We start from the raw sequence: 20,270 nt of genomic DNA, 5'->3' as shown, positions 1-20,270 counted from the left end.
TTTATAGATGGAAGACATTGAAGTTAAGATAAAGTTAAGTCACTTGTGAAGGGACACACAACCAATAAATGTCTGAGGTAGGGTCTGGACACAGATCTTCCTAATTCTAAGTCTAGCATTCTCCCCAGTGTACTACTTATTATTGGGGAAAAATGTAAAAAAAATGAGGGAAAATAATTATGAATTAGGCATTGAGATAGGTTTAAGATATATTGGTTATATTATTTTCATTGATACATCAAGGACTTTACAAAGGAAACCTGTGAATAGATGCAATCCTGGACCAATTATACATACATTATGGAAATGAGAGGAAGGGAATAGAATAAGCACCTATGTATCATCTACATTTGCCAAGGACATTTTACTAATATTTTCATTTAATCCCCACAATCCAAGGAGGTAGATATTATTAGTATTCTCATTTGATAACTGAGGACACAGGGGCAAATAGAATTTAAGTGACTTGCCCAGAGTCACCCAACTAAATATCTGTGACTGGATTTAAACTCAGGTCTTCCTGCCTCCAGGATCAGTGCTCAGTCCATTGCACCACCAGCTACCTTTGACCCAAGGACCTAAGGGTTCATTTTCTCTCTCTCTCTCTCTCTCTCTCTCTCTCTCTCTCTCTCTCTCTCTCTCTCTCTCTCTCCCTCCCTCCCTCCCTCTCTTTCTATATCTCCTTCTCTCCATATCGCTTTCTGACTCTATTTCTGTCTTTTTTTCTCTGACTCTGACTCTTTTTCTCTGTCTCTTTCTATCCCTGTCTGTCTCTTCCCCTCTGTCTCTCTCACCATCTCTGCCTCTTTCTCTCCCCTCACTCTCCTTACCTTTCTCTATCTCTCCAATTACCAAAGAAAAGATATTTGAAAAATTCATTAATTCATTTACAAAAGGTCTTTTCTGTCTGAGGCTATCCTTTCCCAGGTAAGAAATCTAAAAGAAATCTAAAGCCCAGGCAAGCAAAGGGACTTATCCAAGGCCTCAATTGGCACAATGGATAAGGTGCTGATATCTAATCTAGCCTCAGACACAAAAGTTTATTATTTGCCAAACACTTTTTACAATATAAAGAGCAGAATTGAGATCTGAATCTAGGTCCTCTGACTTCAAGCTGGAACTCTTTCATCATGACCTAAATCAAAACAAAATAAAACTACATTGATGGTCATCTACTATGCCATATAAAAAGGCCAGTCTTGGTTTTGAACATTAAATGTTCAGTAATTAAAGTTAAAAAATGGATGCCAGTAGAGAGTGTACAGTCCTGATTCAATAAATTTAATTCAAATATTTATTATAAAATGTATAGGCACTAAGAGTTGGTTTTGATCTGGGTTTTTTTTAAAGTCCAGACTTTTGCTGATTTTACTGGCATATGGACCTCCAAGGAGGAAGTTCCTTCTCCCAGTGCAGTTCAGTACTTTCTCTTCAGCTCAGTCTTTGAGAGATTCTTGCAATGAAGAGTTAAGAGAATTTTTCATTCTTGAATCCTGATTCCTAGGTCAACTCTCTATTAAAAATATATGCTATTTCTTAAATAGGTGACAAAAATAAAAATAGTTTCTGCCCTCAAAGAACTTAAAATTCTATTAGGAGATGTAGTATGCAAGTATACCTAGAGGTATAAGGAGGAAGTGAATTCCAGGCATGGGGAACAGTCTCCAATGACAAAGAGATGAATTATTGAATGATCAGTTCAAGGAATAGCTAATAAGGAAACTTGATTTTGATATATAACATGTAAAGGAGGATAGCATGAAATAAATCAGGAAATATTGGTTGCAATCAGATTATGAAGGGCTTTAAATGCTAGACTGGGAAGTTGATATTTCAACTGAAAGACAATAGGGAATCACTAGAGTTTTTTTAAGTAGCTTTACATGGTCAAGTTTGTGCTTTAGGAAGATTATTCTGGCAGTTGTGAGGAGGGTGGATTAGAAAAGGGGTAGACTAGAATCAGGGAGATGAATTTGGAGATAACTTAAATAGTTCAAGTGATGAGTGATGAGGGTCTGACATGTGAGTGGAAAGTAGAATAGAAATATGGAAGTAGAATAATCAAAATTTGAAAGATGATTGAATATGGGATATAAGGATAAGGAAAAACCAATCAAGAATGGATTGCTCTTGTATCTGACCTAGCATTTTCCATACATTGAACTTGCATGCACCAATTAACTTCCATTTTAAAAACTAGACTACCACTGTGATTCTGTTGAGCAACATTTAGTAAGAGGCTGTTATATTCAAAGCATCATCCTAGTGATTGGAGAGACAAAAATGAGTAAGGCACAACTTCTGAATTCAAGGAGTTCACAATCAAATAAGAGGCACAAGAAAAGGATGTCAACAATTCAAACTAGAATGCAAGTGCCTATGATAAGAAAAGACAAAGTGTTCCGAGAGATACAAGAAAGGAACTGAATAACAAATTATAAAGTTAAAGTATGCATGGTAACAGTTTGCATTTCATAGCACTTTACACTTTACAAAGCATTTGGTAAGAATTTGCTTTGTATACTTCAAGTTAAAAGAGAAAGAGAAACTGAGAAAATACGAACATCCCCCTCTTCCCCCATGCCCCTTATTGCCACAGAATGAACTATCATTTTAGTTTGTGCAAAGCAATGCAGTAAAAAATATCACAGCATTTTTTTGAAAGAATCCCAGCACTGAACTACATCCCCTCTTAATTTCCCAAGGGATATATATCCTAGTTAAATCAAATTTGATATTTGAAATATTTCTGCTTCTTAGTTGAGAAAAAGAAAGTACAGTCTGCTTCTAATGAAATAATTATAAGTACCAACTATCTAGGGTAAACAAAGAACAATGAAATACAAATATACATGATGAACATGAACAACAGAAATGTAATGATAGAAATTAACTCTGAGTCACATTTCCAAGCAATGTTTTGAAGTTTATGTAACTTATGATGCAAATCTCATATTAGATTTTGAATTGGGGAAAACAATCTTGGGTTCCATTAGGTTATATTCCAATATAGGATTTAATAAGAGCCTGATAAATCTTAAGTATTACATTACAGTATGTTAATGATCATCATAATATCTTATCCAAGCCAGACCACGTAGAGTCATCACAGATTCTAATTTAAAGAAAATATTAGCCATTTCAGAATGCCCATATAGTGTAGTTAATAAAGTAGAGTCTCTGAATACAAATCTGCTTTATAGGTAATTTACCAGTTAATGAAGATTACTTCTATACCATGTCACAATCTAATATAATGAAACAACTCTTTTTTTATAAGAAACAGATCAATGTTCATAACATACTAACCATTCTCTTACTAGAGCTCATTCACCACTAATAGGGGCTACTTTCTCTTAATAAATTAAGTCATTTCCATAAAAGAAAAAACTATATTTTTATTCTCCACTTCCCATATGGGCCTAAAAAAATTCTCTACCTATGCAAATAGCTCAAATTGGAGCAGCAGTAAATAAATTGCTGAACTGTGATTCACCATCTATTTTGGTCAAAAATTGAGCATAAGCATGGCAAGATTTATGAGTATGGTGGCAGCCCATTGATGCTGCTGTATCTGATCAAAGAGCTTAGCAAAATAAAGACAGATGGTGATGTAGTAAATAATTACTTGATTGTAAGGCAAGTGCTGCAGGATTGCCGAGTGAACTTATCCTAACCAGACTTTATTCATATTAACATTTATAGCTCAGGGTTGATTGACCACAGAAGGAATCCAAGTTTATGATTAATAAAGAAAAGAAATATCATCAACTTACCTATCATTCCTTCTGTAATCAGCCAAATAGTAATTGTTCCATATTTTCAGGGCTTAACACATATAGTATTTCACAGAGTAAACCTAGAAGATTTTAGAAACAAGAGTAGACCATACTGACAAGCAAATGATGTGGCAGAGGGAGCAATAATTAACATATTCTGTTACCCCATGCTCAGTCCTATTCATTGCAGCCTAATCCATTTCTTGAAGAACCGAAATAAATTTTTACCCATGGCTGTTTGGCATTACAACTTTATCTACTATTGTTTTTTGGCATTCATTAAATTCTTTCAAGGAACTAACCTCTAAGACTATTTTGGGGAATATATGAGGAAACAAGATAGAATAGGGAGAGATCACTTTCAGCTGGAATGGAAGGAACTGAAGCAGAAAAGGAAGCATATAAAAATGGGCAGCTAAAAGGGAAAAAAAATGAGCGTGGAGAAGAGAATTCAATAGCAGAGTCAATTCCAGGCATGGGGAGGTGGTCTTTACTGATATGAGGCAAAAAGAAGGTAAATAGAAAACAAAAAATAAAGTAATTATCACAATCATATAGCTATAAAATATCTGAGGTAGGATTTGAACCTAGGTTTTCTGACCCCTCTTCCATCATGCCATCCACTATATCACTCATTTGTTTCTGTAAAATGAAGGGGTTAGACAAAATGTCCTTTAAGGTCCCTTCTAGCTCGAACTTCTCTCCTCCTATGAAGATAGAAAATTGATGTGAAAGAAGGCTAGGAAGGTAAGTTGGAGCCTGTTCTATCTCTTTAGCCTGGCAATTTGCAATCTGCTCTGTCCTGGGTGACTGTTCCTACAAAATATTCAGTCAAAGAGTTGGAATATTGCCCAGTTCTTCAGTCAGCCTGCCTGCCGTCTCCATTACAAAGGAGGATCTTTTCTCCTGTGCCCAGACTGGAGGAGAAAGTGTAAGACATTTAGTGGCTGAATCACAGGGTGCATTGGGGCTGGGCCAACAAAGAAACTTTCAGTGTGGCACCTCCTACCCCATTATTCAAAAGAAGCTGGCTCTATTCAGACCCCTGCAGCATCCTTGTTAACCCACAAATGACCTGTCCAAAACATCCAGTAAAGTAAGTCAGCCAAAAACATGCTCTCTCATTTCATTGTATGTATGTCATTAGCCAGGACACTGCTGAAAATGTCTGTATATTCATGTATATTCATGTATATTCACATCTATCTGTGTGGTCTTAAAATTATAAAAGTCAGGACTGTGGCTTTGGAGGAATTAGTTTTGTTATATCAGATACCTAAGGATACTTCTTATTTAATAATGAAGAAATGGAAATCAATTGACCAAAATTAAAAATAATCACAGTGAGGACCTCATGAGACCACAGTGTTCTGAAAATTCTCTGATTTTTATTGTATAATCAAAACCAGTTCTGGAATTTGCATTAGTATGCTGCTGATGGCCTGTATTAGAAGAACTTTCTTCAAGTACTTTTCAGGATTGAAGGTGCTCTAATTCTTTTTTACAATCTAGTACCCAATGAGAGACCACTGTTGCTGTTGTTGTTGTTCAATTGTTTTAGTCATATCTGACTCTTTGTGACCTTATTTGGGGTTTTCTTGGCAAAGTGGTTTGTCATTTCCTTCTCCAATTCATTTTATATATGAGGAAACTGAGGCAAACAGGATTAAGTGACTTACTTAGGGTCACAAAGCTTAAGAGTATCTGAGGTCACATTTGAACTCAGTTCTTCCTGATTCTAAGTCAGGTACTCCTATCCATGTTACCACCTACCTGCCCTATTGAGAGGAAGAGCAAAAAGGATATAGTAGGTTAGACATTGGCAGAAGAAAGTAGAGGGAAGCAAGGTTTATTTTACACCCAATCAAAACTAGATAGGGTAACTAACCCAAGGGATTTGTCCCAATGTGCTAAATTTAGACTAGAGCCTAGATTTTTTATTGGAACTGAAATATGGATAGGATATCCAAGATGAGAAAGAGCCCTTTACCAAGGAAAAAAAGGGATCACTTTAAAACTTACAGTCTTAATGGATTTTTTAGAACCCTGAGAATTTAAGGGTCTTGACCTGATTCACCCAGCTGTTATGTATTAGAAGCAGAACTTGAATCCAGATCTTCCTGATTCCAAGACCAGTTCTCTAGCCACCATGCCATACTGCCTCTGGAAACAATGGAACTTACTTAACTCCTAGTTCTCAAATTGTGCACTGTGGTGAGCTTATTCTCTGTTCCCTGTCCCTTACTCTCAACTGAGAATACCCTTCGTGTCATTTGTCATGAATACAAAAATTATTAGGTCTAGCTCTAATTGTAGAAAAATGGTGAAACTTGACAATAGTCACACAGTCATCATCATGATCCTTAATACAATGCTATCTAGGACTATGCTCTTACTGAGGAGAACTGAGCAGCTCATATTTGATTTTTGATGTCATCGATCTTGTTATCCTCATTTTCTGTGACTACTGGTCTCAAAGACCTTCTGGGCATTAAGGAAATGATATGAATGATTTGACCTTAAATCTAACGTCATTGCCAAAAGAATAATTGTTAAGTACTGGAAAGATGCCAGCAAATTCAGTGGAACTGTAGAATATATTCATCTGGGAGATTTGACCATTCTGGAAGTTAATTAGCACATAATTGTTAAATTAAAAGAATACACAGGCTTGTTCTCCAGGAAAAAAAGGTAACTACCTCAGCAAAACTGCCATTTATACATACTTAATAGTGGTATTTTGTAATACCACTGCTAGAAATTTTTGTCTGTTCCCCCCATTACATTTCTGACTATGTTTATTGGTTGTAGTCTTTCTATTTCTTTGAAACCTCCATGAAACTCCCATAATACCTTCTCAGAGGTGATTAACTATGTAACAACTTAATATGAGTGTCAGCTTCACTAAATTTGGGAAGGTTTATCATAAGATAGTGGGTCATGAGGTATTAATTTTTTGGCCCCAGCAACTCATGAGGACTGAAGGTTGCCTATGTGGAGGGAGTACCATGCTGAAGAAACCAAAATCTGAACACATCTTTATACCTGACTACCAAGAAATAAGCATTTAGTAAATAACCTCTATGTATCAGGAGCCTTGACTGGGTACTAAGTCTCCAAAAAAAGTATATGAAACAGTATGTGCCTTCAAGAATCTCACATTATCAGAGATACAATATACATATAGATAATCACATGTAAAATATATACAAGAAGCATACAAAGTAGTTTTGGTTGGGAGAGTAGGTAGCACAGGGAATAGAAAAGTAGGCCTGGAGTCAGGAAGACAAGTTCAAATTGGACCTCAGACACTTTCTAGCTGTGTGACCCAGGAAAAGTCACTTAATCTGGTTGCCTCAGTTGCTTCATATCCAAAATGAGCTGGAGAAGGAAATGACAAAGTATTCCAGTATCTTTACTAAGAAAACTCCAAATGGCATCTCAAAGAGTCAGATGTGACTGAAACAACTGAAAAACAATAACAACAACAAAGTGATAGGGATCTGGAGAAATACTTCTTAAAGAAGGTGGCATTTGAACTGAGATTCTAAGAGTCAGAGGTGAAGAGAGAATGCCTTCCTATAGGTATAGAGCCTAAAGGCACTGAGATGAGAAAAGGAATGCTGGTGAAGAATATCTGGAGGGCCAGTTTAGTTATACCAGAGAGAGAGAGAGAGAGAGAGAGAGAGAGAGAGAGAGAGAGAGAGAGAGAGAGAGAGAGAGAGAGAGAGAGAGAGAGAGAGAGAGAGAGAGAGAGAGAGAGAGAGAGAGAGAGACAGGGAGATGGAGACTGATTATAGAGAGAAAAGAGTTTCTTTTCTTGGATAGGGTCTTGGGTACAAATATTCAGTTGGGGTGGGATATGCATGATGATCTATCAAAGGAGATAGAGGAGTATAGCACTAAATAATAAAAATAGCAGAAAACTCAGAAGAGAGAGTATTCCAGAGAAGATGATAGACAACAGTGTCTAATCTTGTATTTTTGTTGTTCAGCTATATCAGACTCTTTGTGATCCCATTTAGGATTTTCTTGGCAAAGACACTTTTCCTTGCCATTACCTTCTTCAGCTAATTTTATAGATGGGAAAACTGAGGCAAACAAGGTTAGATGACTTGCCCAGAGTCACACAGCTAGGGAGTATCTGAGACTAGAGTTGAACTCACAAAGATGAATCTTCCTGACTCCAGGCCAATACCCTATCCACTGTTCTAATCCTATATAGAGACCAAGAAAGGTGAAGACAGAATATGGAAATTAAGAAATCATTGATAACTGAAACAAAGAGTCTCTGTTGAGAGATGAGAGCAAAACCTTTGTTTCCCCTTTTCCTTTAACTCCAAAAGAAAGGAGAATGTGAGAATATTCTAGTCATCATAACAGAGTATTTCACTCTCAGAAGGAGCTATTATTGATGGATGTTTTTCCCTAAGTGGTAAAATTTTGCCCAGGGCATCCACAATTTATTTTTTTGGCTTGATGATTTTTAAGTGCTACATTTGGATTTTAATTTAATCCAGCAATTAATGAGTATCTACTACATACCTGGTATACTTCAGTAAGTTTATTGCTTTGTCCAGATAGTTTCAGCAGGTATGTTAGTCATTCATAGTGAAAGAGATCACCTATTTCAGATTAGGAACGTTTCTTTTTTTCCATGCAGATTAAAAAGAAGACTCAATGTGTACCTTCACTCACTCAATATGAACAACTATTACCCTAATCTCAATACTACTTACTGCCTTTATATTGTTTCCTGAAATACACATTACCATTAAATGATCAGCTTCATGTATTTTCATTATGTGTGTTTATACACACACACTTCACACATTCAGAGAAATATTCTCTTTCCCTAACCTACTCAAATCAAATGTATGGCATATATAAAATCAAGCCCCCTAAACATTGCCCAAAATGTCCTCTTAGCCTCCCTTTCTTTTTTCATGATTATCAATAATCCCTCATCTTCTCTATGGAACCAACATGTACATAGATACAATTGCATGTATGTGTCAGTACATATATCTATATGTGAAGATGTTTAATGAATAAAGATGCATATCTATATAATTAGGCAGATATACTTCCTGGCAAGTGAAGCACTACTCCTTCCTGGATGGCACTCACTCTTGGAATAAAGATATACTCACTCTTTCCCAACCCTTGCTTTCAGACAGCCCTATATACTTGATCTTCCCTTTATCATCTCTACCCTTCATTCAGGAGCTGAGAGAGACCTTGAAAATGCTTAGGAAAGAATGATTACTCTCAAGGCATCTTAAATCACCTAAGTCTACTTATTTATGACTCATAACCATGCCAAGGGTAGGTCCTGAGTCATTTCAATTTAGATTTTCTATGTCATTGAAAAACTTATAAGAGTTTTTAATAAAGAGCCTGTTTCATATGACTCAGGTCAACAGAGTGGGAGAATCCTCTCCTTATGCTTCCTCTCCCTACTGTCTCAACAATACAGACAGAGAATTTTCAATTAAGGATATGAATGAATCAAAAGCATTTATGGTCATCTAATTTTAATCTAGAGAAATATTAAAAGAGTTTTTATATGGAAATATAAACAACTTAAAAAGCAAATAAAATATGGTTTTAACAAGCATTCTCCCAATGGAAGAAAGTAGAGCAAGGGGAAGCCAATGATACTGATCTCTACTACCATTTGAATCTCCTTTTTATCCCCTCATATGCTACAACTGTGTAATTCACTTTCTGTGTGTGTATCTCTCTCATACACATATATTCATATATAAAATATGCATATTTATACATGCAATGATATACACAGATATAAACATATAGATAAGTGCATATATGTGTCTCTCTATATATAAACATCATTTAAATATATATATTTACTTGTGAGTAGAGGTCTTTTAGTCAGGAAGATTTAGAATCAATTTATGCCTCTGACACAGTAATTGTTGAGTCATGGGTATTTTCAGTCATGTCCCTTTTGCGACTCTATTTTGGGTTTTCTTGGCAAAGATATTAGGGTGGTTTGTCAATTCCTTCTCTAATTCATTTTACAGAGTAGGAAACTGAGTAAAATAGGGTTATAAATAAGTGATTTGCCTAGGTTCATACAATAAGTGTCTGAGGTCAGATTTGAACTTGGAAGATGCATCTTCCTGACCCCAGGTTGACACTCTATTCACTGTGCTACCTATCTGATCATGGTAGAGTTATAAACATATGTAGCTATATATATATAGATAGATAGATATAGATAGATATTATATATATACATATAACAGACATTTATAAACACAAATATAAACATACATACCCACATATATATGTATATATATATATACACACACAGTGAGAGAGAAATATAAATCTACCTCATTTGCATGGATTTCATAAAACAAACACTGCAAACTCTTTGATTCTAAGTGAACAAGTGAGTAAATTCTTATGGATTTGTTTTCTTTTAACAGATGAATTAGAAAAGTTAGAACAAGAGAGACTGGCATTAGAAGCCACAATTAAAGATAATGAGAATGAAGAAGGAAGTGGAGGTATCCGGGGACTGTTCAAAAAGGCTGGAAAGTTGAATATCACAAAGCAAGTTCCCAAAAAAGGTAAGCTTTAAAATCTTTCCTTCCTCTTACCCAAAAAAGGATAACATTTTCACTGTTAAACTATTCCCATCTTTTAGCTGAATTTCAAAAATCAGGTCATCTGCAAGTTTTTACTGACCTCTGTGTGCAGGGAGGATAATTAGAGGATCAGAAAAATCAGGGGCCAGCAGGAGGATCAAGGGTATAAAGAGGAAAATAGGTCTGAGTCTGGAGAGTGATGGTCTCCGTAGAGAATTTGGTGAGGATTTAGAGGTAAGTCCCTTCAGGGACTTTACATAATAGAGAGATGATTTCATTTGAGATCCAGACAACTGAGTTCACAGTGATTCATAGACTATTAGAACTGGAAGGGGGCCGAGAGAGTTAACTGGAAGGTCTGAAGGCCAAACCACTTAGAGGTAAAGTGATTTGCCTAAGGTTAACAGAGCTAGTTCTTAACTGAGGTAGAATTAAAACAAGGCCTCCTGACTCCCAATCAAGACTCCCTCTCCTACACTGCACAACTGTCTGAATAGTTTTAGGATCATGAAATGAAGGTGCATCAGGTGGCAGAGAAAGACAAAGAGAAATTTAAGAACTTGAGAAGGAACACAGTATGTTACTCTCCAAAAAGCACTAGAATTTTGAGACAGAGAACCTGACCCATATGCTCTCCATCTCTGAGCAAAAATTATGAGGAATTAGGGAAATGACCCACAATCCCTATAGTCCTATCATCCTTGTTTTCAAAGAACTCCCTGATCCTGACCATGACTTCATAGGCATTTATTATTAAAAATATTAAATCACTTTTGTGTATAATAAGATTTTTACTAGACTTGTGATAATTATTGATTATATGCAATTTTCAGTGCAGAAACTTCCTTTCCCAGAGCTAACTAGAACTAATCCTGACACATTATTTTAGAGCACTGATTTGCTCAATGATTTGCCCATAGTCATAGAGCCAGGATATGGCAGACTTTAACCCAGTTCTTCCTGATTCTAAGGCTCTCTCTATAGCTACTTCACCACATTTCCTCTTATATGACAAAAGAGCAATGAAATCACCAGCTATAGAATCCTAGAAATTTCCATTTACATATACTTTTAAATTATTAAATACACTAAAATTAATGTTGGTAGTCCTAGATTAACATCACATGACTCAAGAAACCTGGAGTCATCTTATAAAAAAGAAAGATTTGTAAGAACCATCCTTTGTACTAATTCTCCATAAACATAGTTCAGAAGTTAGAAAGGTTTGTAGTGGCCTCTGCTGGTACAAAAATGTGAAAGCTGTAAAAATGTATTTCTTTAAGAAAACTGTGAAAACTTTTGACATAGTTGGCGTAGCAGTGTTGAATGTATACTTTAACCATTTACTTATATCAATTAAGTCAGAAAAATATATCTCCAGAATCACACTAGGATTTTAAAATTAGGATTGGCCAGTGCTATATTTATGTTATTCATTTCCACCTGAAATACTCAAAAGTTGAGAGAGAGAAAGGGAAGGAAGGAGAGAGGGTGAGAGAGAGAGAGAGAGAGAGAGAGAGAGAGAGAGAGCGATATTCTTTTGTAATTATGGTTCACAACCTTTGAACTTAGCATTAGACTTTCTTATACAATCACAGGGGAAACTAAAAGCTGCCAAAATAGATCTTTTACAAGAAACAGAAAATATTCTCAAAACTGTAAATCTCTGGAAAACCAGCTGGGTCAATAATCTGTTAGTTTCTGTCCCCAACTCTCACCCATCTCCAGCCCCTTAGTATCTGGCTATCTAGGAAGACCTAGTGATTATTTTTAAGTCAGATATTTATAAAGATACAATAAAATTTTGCTCTATGAGCAAGGCAGAATGGGAGCAGCTCAAAGGAGACATGATGTACTGGTTCAGAGAAACCACCTCAGGTGTTCACATGGACTATTCATGCCTGAGTTGTGGTAGAGCAGTCCAAACTTATATTGGTCTGATCAGTCACTGCCAGGCTTGTCTCTAACTTAGAGATGTCTTTATGGTCTTCTTAGATAACAAAGGGCAAGAACCAACCATGATGTTTTCAAATGATGAGATTATTATGTGATATTATATTAATTCATTTTTATATATTATCTGATATATCAATTTCAATTCAATTCAACTGACATTTACTTGGTACTTACTATGTTCAAGACACCTGATAAGCCACCAGGGATGCAAAGAGGAAAGGCACAATGTCTGCCCTCAATGGTGGGGTTAGAAGAAAGAGAGGGAAATAAGACATTCATTTGGTGAAAGTAAAGCAGAGATTTCTTTTACCTAGAAGGATCAGGAAAGATTTTATTTTTTAAAAAAAGTGGCACCTGAAGACAGTAAATTAAAGACAGCAGCCCAGTCACACTCTCCCAATATTCCCTACAAATAATTTTAAAATAACATCCTTTGAGTCTTGGTTTTTTCTGACTCTAGGAGTTTTTTAATGGATAAATCTTTTGTTTTTGTTGTTGTTGTTGTTGTTGTTGTTGTTTGGTCATTTCCCCAACCTATTTCTTAACTTTGAACTTCATGCCAAAGTTGGGTTCTATTTATCTAACGGTGGAGAGGCATGTCCCAACCTTCACACTAAAACACAAACTCAGAAGACAAAAATGTGAAAACAACCCCCCCTACACGCGCACACACACACACACACACACACACACACACACACACACACGAGTTAGATATAGAAATATATCTTATCCAATAGTTTAATAGGAGGGGAAGGGGACAAGAAAATGAGATGGGGGAGTGATAAATGGAAAGGCAGATTAAAGGAAATTGTGGTTAGAAGCAAAACAGACTTCGGGGGGGCATAAAAAGAAAGAAGAAAATGAGATGAAGGGAAATACTAGTTAATAATCATAATTGTGAATGTGAATGGGATGAGTTCACCCATAAAACAGAAGTAGATAGCAGAATGATTAGAAACCAGAATCTAATTATATGCTATATATACAAACACATGTGAAACAGAAAGACAAACACAAAGAATCCAATTAAGGAGACAGAACAAAATCTCTTATACTTCAGTGAAAGTAAAAAAAGGCAGGGGTAGCAATCATGAAGTCAAACCAAAAAAAAAACCCCTAGATATAATTAAAAGAGAAACTGCATTACACAGGCAATAAACTAACATTTAAAAATTTACAGCTAGTTTCCATAATGTCCTTTTTTCTTAAATATATAGATAACCTGAGTCAAATTTATAAAAAATAAGAGCCAAAAATAAGTTGATAAACTGTGAAAGAATATCAATAGGCCTTTTTCAAAACAAGATATCAAAGCTAACTAAAGTCATATAAAAAAATGCTCTGAATCACTATTGATTGGAGAAATGCTAATTAGGACAACTCTGAGGTACCACCTCAACCCTGTTGACATTACAGATTCTAGAAGGAACACTAATGAATTGTTGGTGAAGTTGGAAACTGGTCCAACCATTTTAGAGAATAATTTGGAACTATGCTGAAAGGGTAGTAAAACAGGGGCAGCTAGGTGGTGCAGTTGGATAGAGCACTGGCCCTGCAATCAGGAGTACCTGAGTTCAAATCCGACCTCAGACACTTAATAATTACCTAGCCATGTGGCCTTAGGCAAGCCAGTTAACCCCATTTGCCTTGCTAAAATCTAAAAAAAAAAAAAACTTGTATAACCTTTGACCCAGCAATATCAATATAAGGACTGTACCCAAAAAAGGAAAGGAAAAGGCCCTGTATGTACAAAAAAAAAAAATAGTTATGGCAACTCTATAGTGACAAAGAATTATATGCTAAGAGTATGCCCATCAATTGTGGAATGACTAAACATGTTGTAGCATAGGACTGTGATGGAGTTCTACTGTGCTATAAGAAATGACAAGGGAGATGGTTTCAGAAAAATATTGGCAGAGTAAATGAATTGATGCAAAGTGAAGTGATCAGAACCAGGAGACTTGTCACTATAAGCATGTGACCTTACACAAGTCTGAGCTTCAGTTTTCTTTTCTATAAAATGAATAGATCTTGGGGTGGCTAGGTGGCACAGTGGATAGAGCATCAGCCCTGGAGTCAGGAGTACCTGAGTTCAAATCTGACCTCAGACACTTAATAATTACCTAGCTGTGTGGTCTTGGGCAAGCCATTTAACCCCATTGCTTTGGAAAAAAAAAATGAATAGATAAGAAAAGATGAGTTCCTTAGAGGACAAGACTTAGAAACAATAAGATCTGAGTTCAAATCTGACCTCAGACCTTTGCAATCTATGCAACTCTGAGCAAGTCACTTAATCTTGAACTCTGCCTGGCTAAGTTGACTCAAATGTAAAATGAAGATAATAATAGTACCTTTCTCCCATGGTTGTTAGTAGGATAAAAGTAAGTTAACATGTGTAAAGTACTTTGCAAATCTTAAAGTACTATATCAATGATTATTATTATTGTTGTTGCTATATCTATGATCCCATAAACTATTTGACTGGGTGGATAGTATAAATGAAGAAGGAAGGAAAGAAGTATTTATTAAGTGTCTACTATGTCGATAACAAGAGCAATTCACATTTGTGAATTTTCCCTTTCCAAAGCTCAGCTACATCTCAACCCTATGACAAGGAATTGACGCTCCAACAAATAAGGAAATGGTAGGTTCAGAGAATTCTGCCAAAGTCACGCTGGTTCTAAGAGTCAGAAGGGGCAGCTAGGTGGCGCAGTGAATAAAGCACTGGCCTTGGAGTCAGGAGTACCTGAGTTCAAATCTGACCTCAGACACTTAATAATTACCTAGTCGTGCGGCCTTGGGCAAGCTACTTAACCCCATTGCCTTGCAAAATCTAAAAAAAAAAAAAGTCAGAAAAAAAGTGAAACCAAGGGTTCTATGTAATACATCACACTGATTCTTCAAATACTAAATACCTTCCTCTTTCCTTTATAAAGTCTTCAGTTTCATCCAAGGAAATCCATTAATCAATCAGTTAGCAAGTTTTTATTAAGTACTCACTTTGTCCCAGATATTATGGTAAATGCTGGGGATATTAACAGCTTCTAGTGAGGGGAATGCATTTTCTTCACAAAAACAAATCTGACCTTATGTGTCTCTCTAACTTCAAATGTGATGGAAAATTTAGAAAACAGTATTAGAATAATAGTTTTTAAAGCTGGATTTCCAAATTTCAATGATCTTAATTTACAGATAAGGAAAGTGAGATTCAAAGAAGTTGACTTGCCTGAAGCCACACTAGGTACGAGAATTCATGACTTAAGTCTGATGTCACCTCCATTGTACCTCACTGATTTTTCCTGGGTAAATTTCTCTCCTAGTAGTAAAACATCTAAATTCCTTCCCCATCAATGAAAAGAAGCCATATTATCATGGAATTTTTTTCCCTTTTATATAATACTTTAGCAAATATGTATCCTCTAAAAGTCAAGCTGTCATGTGATCCAAAAAAGGCATAAAATTAAAATTTAAAATGGGCATGTAATGCCATAATCTTTAAATAATACTTAGCATGTCCAACATATATTATTATTTTAGTTATTTGGTAGTTCTTCTGGACCATAAGATCAAGACTATTTTTTTCCCTAGTTATCCATATGCACATTCCCTGGACTGCAATAGATTTGTATTTAAGGGCAGAATTTCACAAAATCGTAGAATTTCAGAGTTGGAAGAATCTTTGCCAACCATCTAATCCAGAGATTCTTAATCTGTGATCAATGGATAGATTTCAAGGGATCTGTGAATTTGAATGGGAAAAAAGGTACATCTTTGTTCTCATTAACCTCCAACTAAAATTCAGTATTTTCTTCCATTATTTAAAAACATTATTCTAAGAAGGTCATAGTTTTTATTAGACTGCCCAAGGAGTCTAAGATATCATAAAAGGTTAAACTCCTAATCTAGTCAAACCCTGGATTCTATAAGAGAATTCTGAACACAAATCACTGTACAAGTGGCTATCCAGTATGAAGTTATCATGTGTATGTGTGTGTTTGTGTGTATTTCATTTATATTTTTCACATTCACTGTTGTTTCTTGACTCAAAACAAGGCTCAAACCATTTTGTTTAAAAATGCCCTTTGTCTCTCATGGGTCCAATCAAGGCTAGGGGAATTGAAATTGGATAGAAGCAAATAATTGCTTTAGAATCCTCAATCCTGGGGCAGCTAGGTGGTGTAGCGGATAAAGCACCAGCCCTGGAGTCAGGAGTACCTGGGTTCAAATCCAGTCTCAGACACTTAATAATTACCTAGCTGTGTGGCCTTGGGCAAGCCACTTAACCCCATTTGCCTTGCAAAAACCTAAAAAAAAATAACAAAATTTATAAACTTTTATTAGGTTTTGGAAAGATTGTTAAACTTAATGAAAATTTGACCTTTTCAAGTTTTTTAAGATTATTTTCTTGAGAAGTCAGTGGGAAGAAAGTCATTAGAATATGAGAGAAATTACTTTAAGTACCTGGTTTCCATATTAATTTTTCTTTTATGTTCTTTGTGAGATTTGTAAGAGTCATAATGATGAAGAAGGAAGGTATAATGCAAAGTTAAAGAAACCTATTTAACAGGTGCCCTTAGAAGTTTATAGGTTATAGTTTTTTAAATCAGAGGTTTCTAGTTTATTTGGGGAAATATTTGATTTTGTCCAGATGCTTAAAAAAATAAACTAGAGTTCAATCATTCAGTCAATATTTATTAGAAGCATTTTGGAGATTTAGGAATACAAAAACAAAACTGAAACAGTCCCTGACTTCAAGGAGCTTAAATTTTGTTGAAGAAAGTAACTTGTATAGGGGGAAAGTCAATGGTCATAATGCTCCTCCAGAGGATGTTTGCTGGCACATGTTCACTGCATACCTTAAATATACATCTATAAATATATACCATTTAAATACAAGGCAGGGGCAGGTAGGTAGCACAAGGGATAGAGCACTGACCCTGGAGTCAGGAGGGCCTGAGTTCAAATGGGACCTCAGATAATAATTACCTACTGTGTTATCTTGGGTAAATCCACTTAGCCACATTTCCTTGCAAAAATAAAAACAAACAAGCAAACAAATAAAAGGTAATTTTAAGGAGTGGAAGTCAATAGAAGGAGACCAGAATCCAGCAAGGGTTTGTGTACAAGGTGGACACAGAGTTAAATTTCAAAGGAAACTAGAGATGCTAAAAAGTAGATATAAAGAAGGAGATATCAGTTTTAAAATGCCCTCAAGTATCCCACTCTTTTACCAATATTGACCCAAATACTGTCCTCAGTAAGGGAGTTCCCTAATATATACAAAAAGTTACTTTTATTTTGAAATATTATACTGCAAATTCTTTTGTATCTTTAAAGCCTATGCTATTCTAATTTTTATATCTATTATTAGATTCTTTAAGGAAAGAGGGTGGAACCAACTCTTAGGGAATGGAAATAATGGGACTTTCAAAAGCAGGGGAGGAGACAAAGAGTCAAGATGATATAGTGACCCTAGAGAATTTTGAAAAAACAGATTTTTATGCAATATAGAAAACATTCATATATCCTATAACTATAAAATTCTAAATATATTGTCATACATTACATGTTTAAGGACCTCTGTAACTATTTTTTATTTTTAGAAAATCTGAAAGATTAGTATTCTCAAGGAAATTTAAATTTGAAATTTGGGGGTTTGTGTTTACTTGGAATTACTAATTTGTTATAATATAAATTAGCCATGTTATTAGAATTGCCACATGACTAAACAGCGAGCTCCCTTTGAGGTAGAAGACCAAGGACTGAAAAACACAAAAAGTTCTCCAAAAATAAAATTTTAAGGTTCTTATGTCAGTCCTAAAATCTTCATTCAAAAGTAAAAAGTGTTATTAATCATTAGGCAAATAGAGGAAAAGAGAGAAATTAGAATCCATTATTTATCTACCCAACTTTTCAGAGTTTAACCCTTTCCACAAGAAGGGGGAAAATCATTAGATATCTTCTGTTTTAGTCACCTGATTAATTGTAAAGTTACTTTGTTCTTATTTTCAAATTTTAATTTTTTTCATTTCAGACAGTGGCATTAACACAATCCAATCAATGCATGTGGGGGAGTTCAATCAAAGACTGGTAGAAGCCAGCACTCAGTTTAAAAAGAAGCAAGGCAAAGGCACCATTGATGTTTGGTGGTTGTTTGATGATGGAGGTACGTGGTACTCAAAAGTACAGTAGGAAGTAAGATTTCTCTATTGATAAAATGTGTATAATATGTGGGAAATATATGATAATATTAGCAGAAGAGGTGTAAAATTTCCATATCTTCCAAAGAATTAAAAAAAAAATCAGGTACTACAAATATAGGGCCAAATAAAGAAATTAAAATGTTCTCGTTCACTTAACACATTCATTCATCTTCCAGAGTCATGATAAACTTTTTTTCCCTCCAGGATTAACACTCCTAATCCCTTATATCCTGACTCTCAGGAAAAAATGGAAAGACTGCAAATTAAGGATTTATGTCGGAGGCAAGATAAACCGTATTGAAGAAGAAAAAATAGCGTACGTATTGGCAATTTCTGTCAGTTAAAATAGGTGTGTGGCTTATAGTTAATAATATTTAACAGCTCCAATTAAAATCTCCAAGAACCTTTCAGATACAATTGAAATAAAAATAAAGCCATTCTGATAGTTCCAATTTATTTTCTTTCCCATAATTCACTATTCTGAGCAATTAGCGAATTCATCAGATTTATTTTTTTTTAATCACCATATTTCCTCTAGTGGAAGTTAAATGCTTAAAACAAAATAATACTCTTGGGCAGCTAGATGGTGCAATGGATAGAGCTCCAGTCCTAGAGTCAGGAGGACCTGAGTTCAAATCCAACCTCAGACACAAATAATTACCTAGCTGTGTGACTTTGGGTAAGTCACTTAACCCTATTGCCTTGCAAAAATAAAAAAAAAATACCCTCTCCAGTGTTGGCAGAGAATTCTTATTTTCAGACCTGAATAGGAATATCATTACTTTCTTTAATGTTTATTTGGTTTTATCTAGTTAACTATTCAAAAAATAGAGACTCCTAAAGTTATGGCTATATTTACTTATTAGAAGCCAAAATACAAGTGATAATTTCAGGTTTATAATGTAACTGACTAATCCAATAAACTAATCTTCAAGTCTTAGTATCACAACTGAGTAACTGTATTCTTAAAAAAGGTGGAGGTAGGAATGATTATCACTATTATTCTCCCAATGTTGCTTTATACCTGATAATCATGAAGCACCATAAACTTAAAAGAAAAGAAATTTTTAGATAACCCAAAGGACAATGGATAAAGGTATATTAGGGATAAGTAAACTACAGTATAATACCAATATTAACATGCTTGCAAAAACTGACATAAAAGACAGCATCCAGTGTTCAGAAAAGGAAGGAATTCCCACCATAATAGCAAGAGTGATGAATAGATAACCAGTGTTCCACTGGTATTTACTGGCTACTAAATGTAAGAAAGGCTTTCATCTGTTAAGTAGATTTTTCTCTGGGAGATTTATGAAGATGTGGATGATAATTTTTTTTTACACAGAATGAAGTTATGGAGGGAATGCAATATGTGGAAGGAGGATGCACATTGATGAAATCAAAGATCTAGCAAAAAGTTCAAGTTGAAAGAAATGTAAACAAATTATCACTGTTCTTCCTTAAATGTACATTCCTATTCTCATTTTCTAGGTCTGGTTTTTGTACCTATACACTTTTTCTTATGGCTTTAGTGAAAAAATTTTAGCCTATACTTAAAATATCCATCGTGTTGTAATGAAAATCAAAGAATTTATCTTTTAGATAAATTAGCTTGCCTGAGAAGCTAAGTTGAAATGAAACATGATTGCTTTGATATCTTAACTCAAACATAAATATTGTTTGACTGAGAGCAGTAAATTAAATAT

General features: G+C 35.1%; 1 protein-coding gene across 5 annotated transcripts in view; it reads left to right on the top strand.

Annotated features, from left to right (window-relative positions):
- The window catches only part of SLC12A1 (solute carrier family 12 member 1), a 122,520-nt gene that overhangs the window by 83,756 nt on the left and 18,494 nt on the right, over positions 1-20,270 (top strand). For 4 of the 5 annotated variants that reach the window (XM_074234750.1, XM_074234749.1, XM_074234751.1 and 1 more), the window contains 3 exons: positions 10,241-10,384; positions 18,396-18,527; positions 18,769-18,880. In XM_074234750.1, coding sequence (XP_074090851.1) covers positions 10,241-10,384; positions 18,396-18,527; positions 18,769-18,880 — 388 coding nt within the window. Of the gene's footprint in view, positions 1-10,240; positions 10,385-18,393; positions 18,528-18,768; positions 18,881-20,270 lie in introns of those variants that run through there. The other variant, XM_074234752.1, reaches the window with a different exon arrangement.

This window comes from Macrotis lagotis, chromosome 4 (assembly GCF_037893015.1).
Source record: "Macrotis lagotis isolate mMagLag1 chromosome 4, bilby.v1.9.chrom.fasta, whole genome shotgun sequence".
Classification (NCBI taxonomy): Eukaryota; Metazoa; Chordata; class Mammalia; order Peramelemorphia; family Peramelidae; genus Macrotis; species Macrotis lagotis.
The sequence above is the reverse complement of the archived record's forward strand: the minus strand, read 5'-3'. Positions and strand labels throughout refer to the sequence as shown.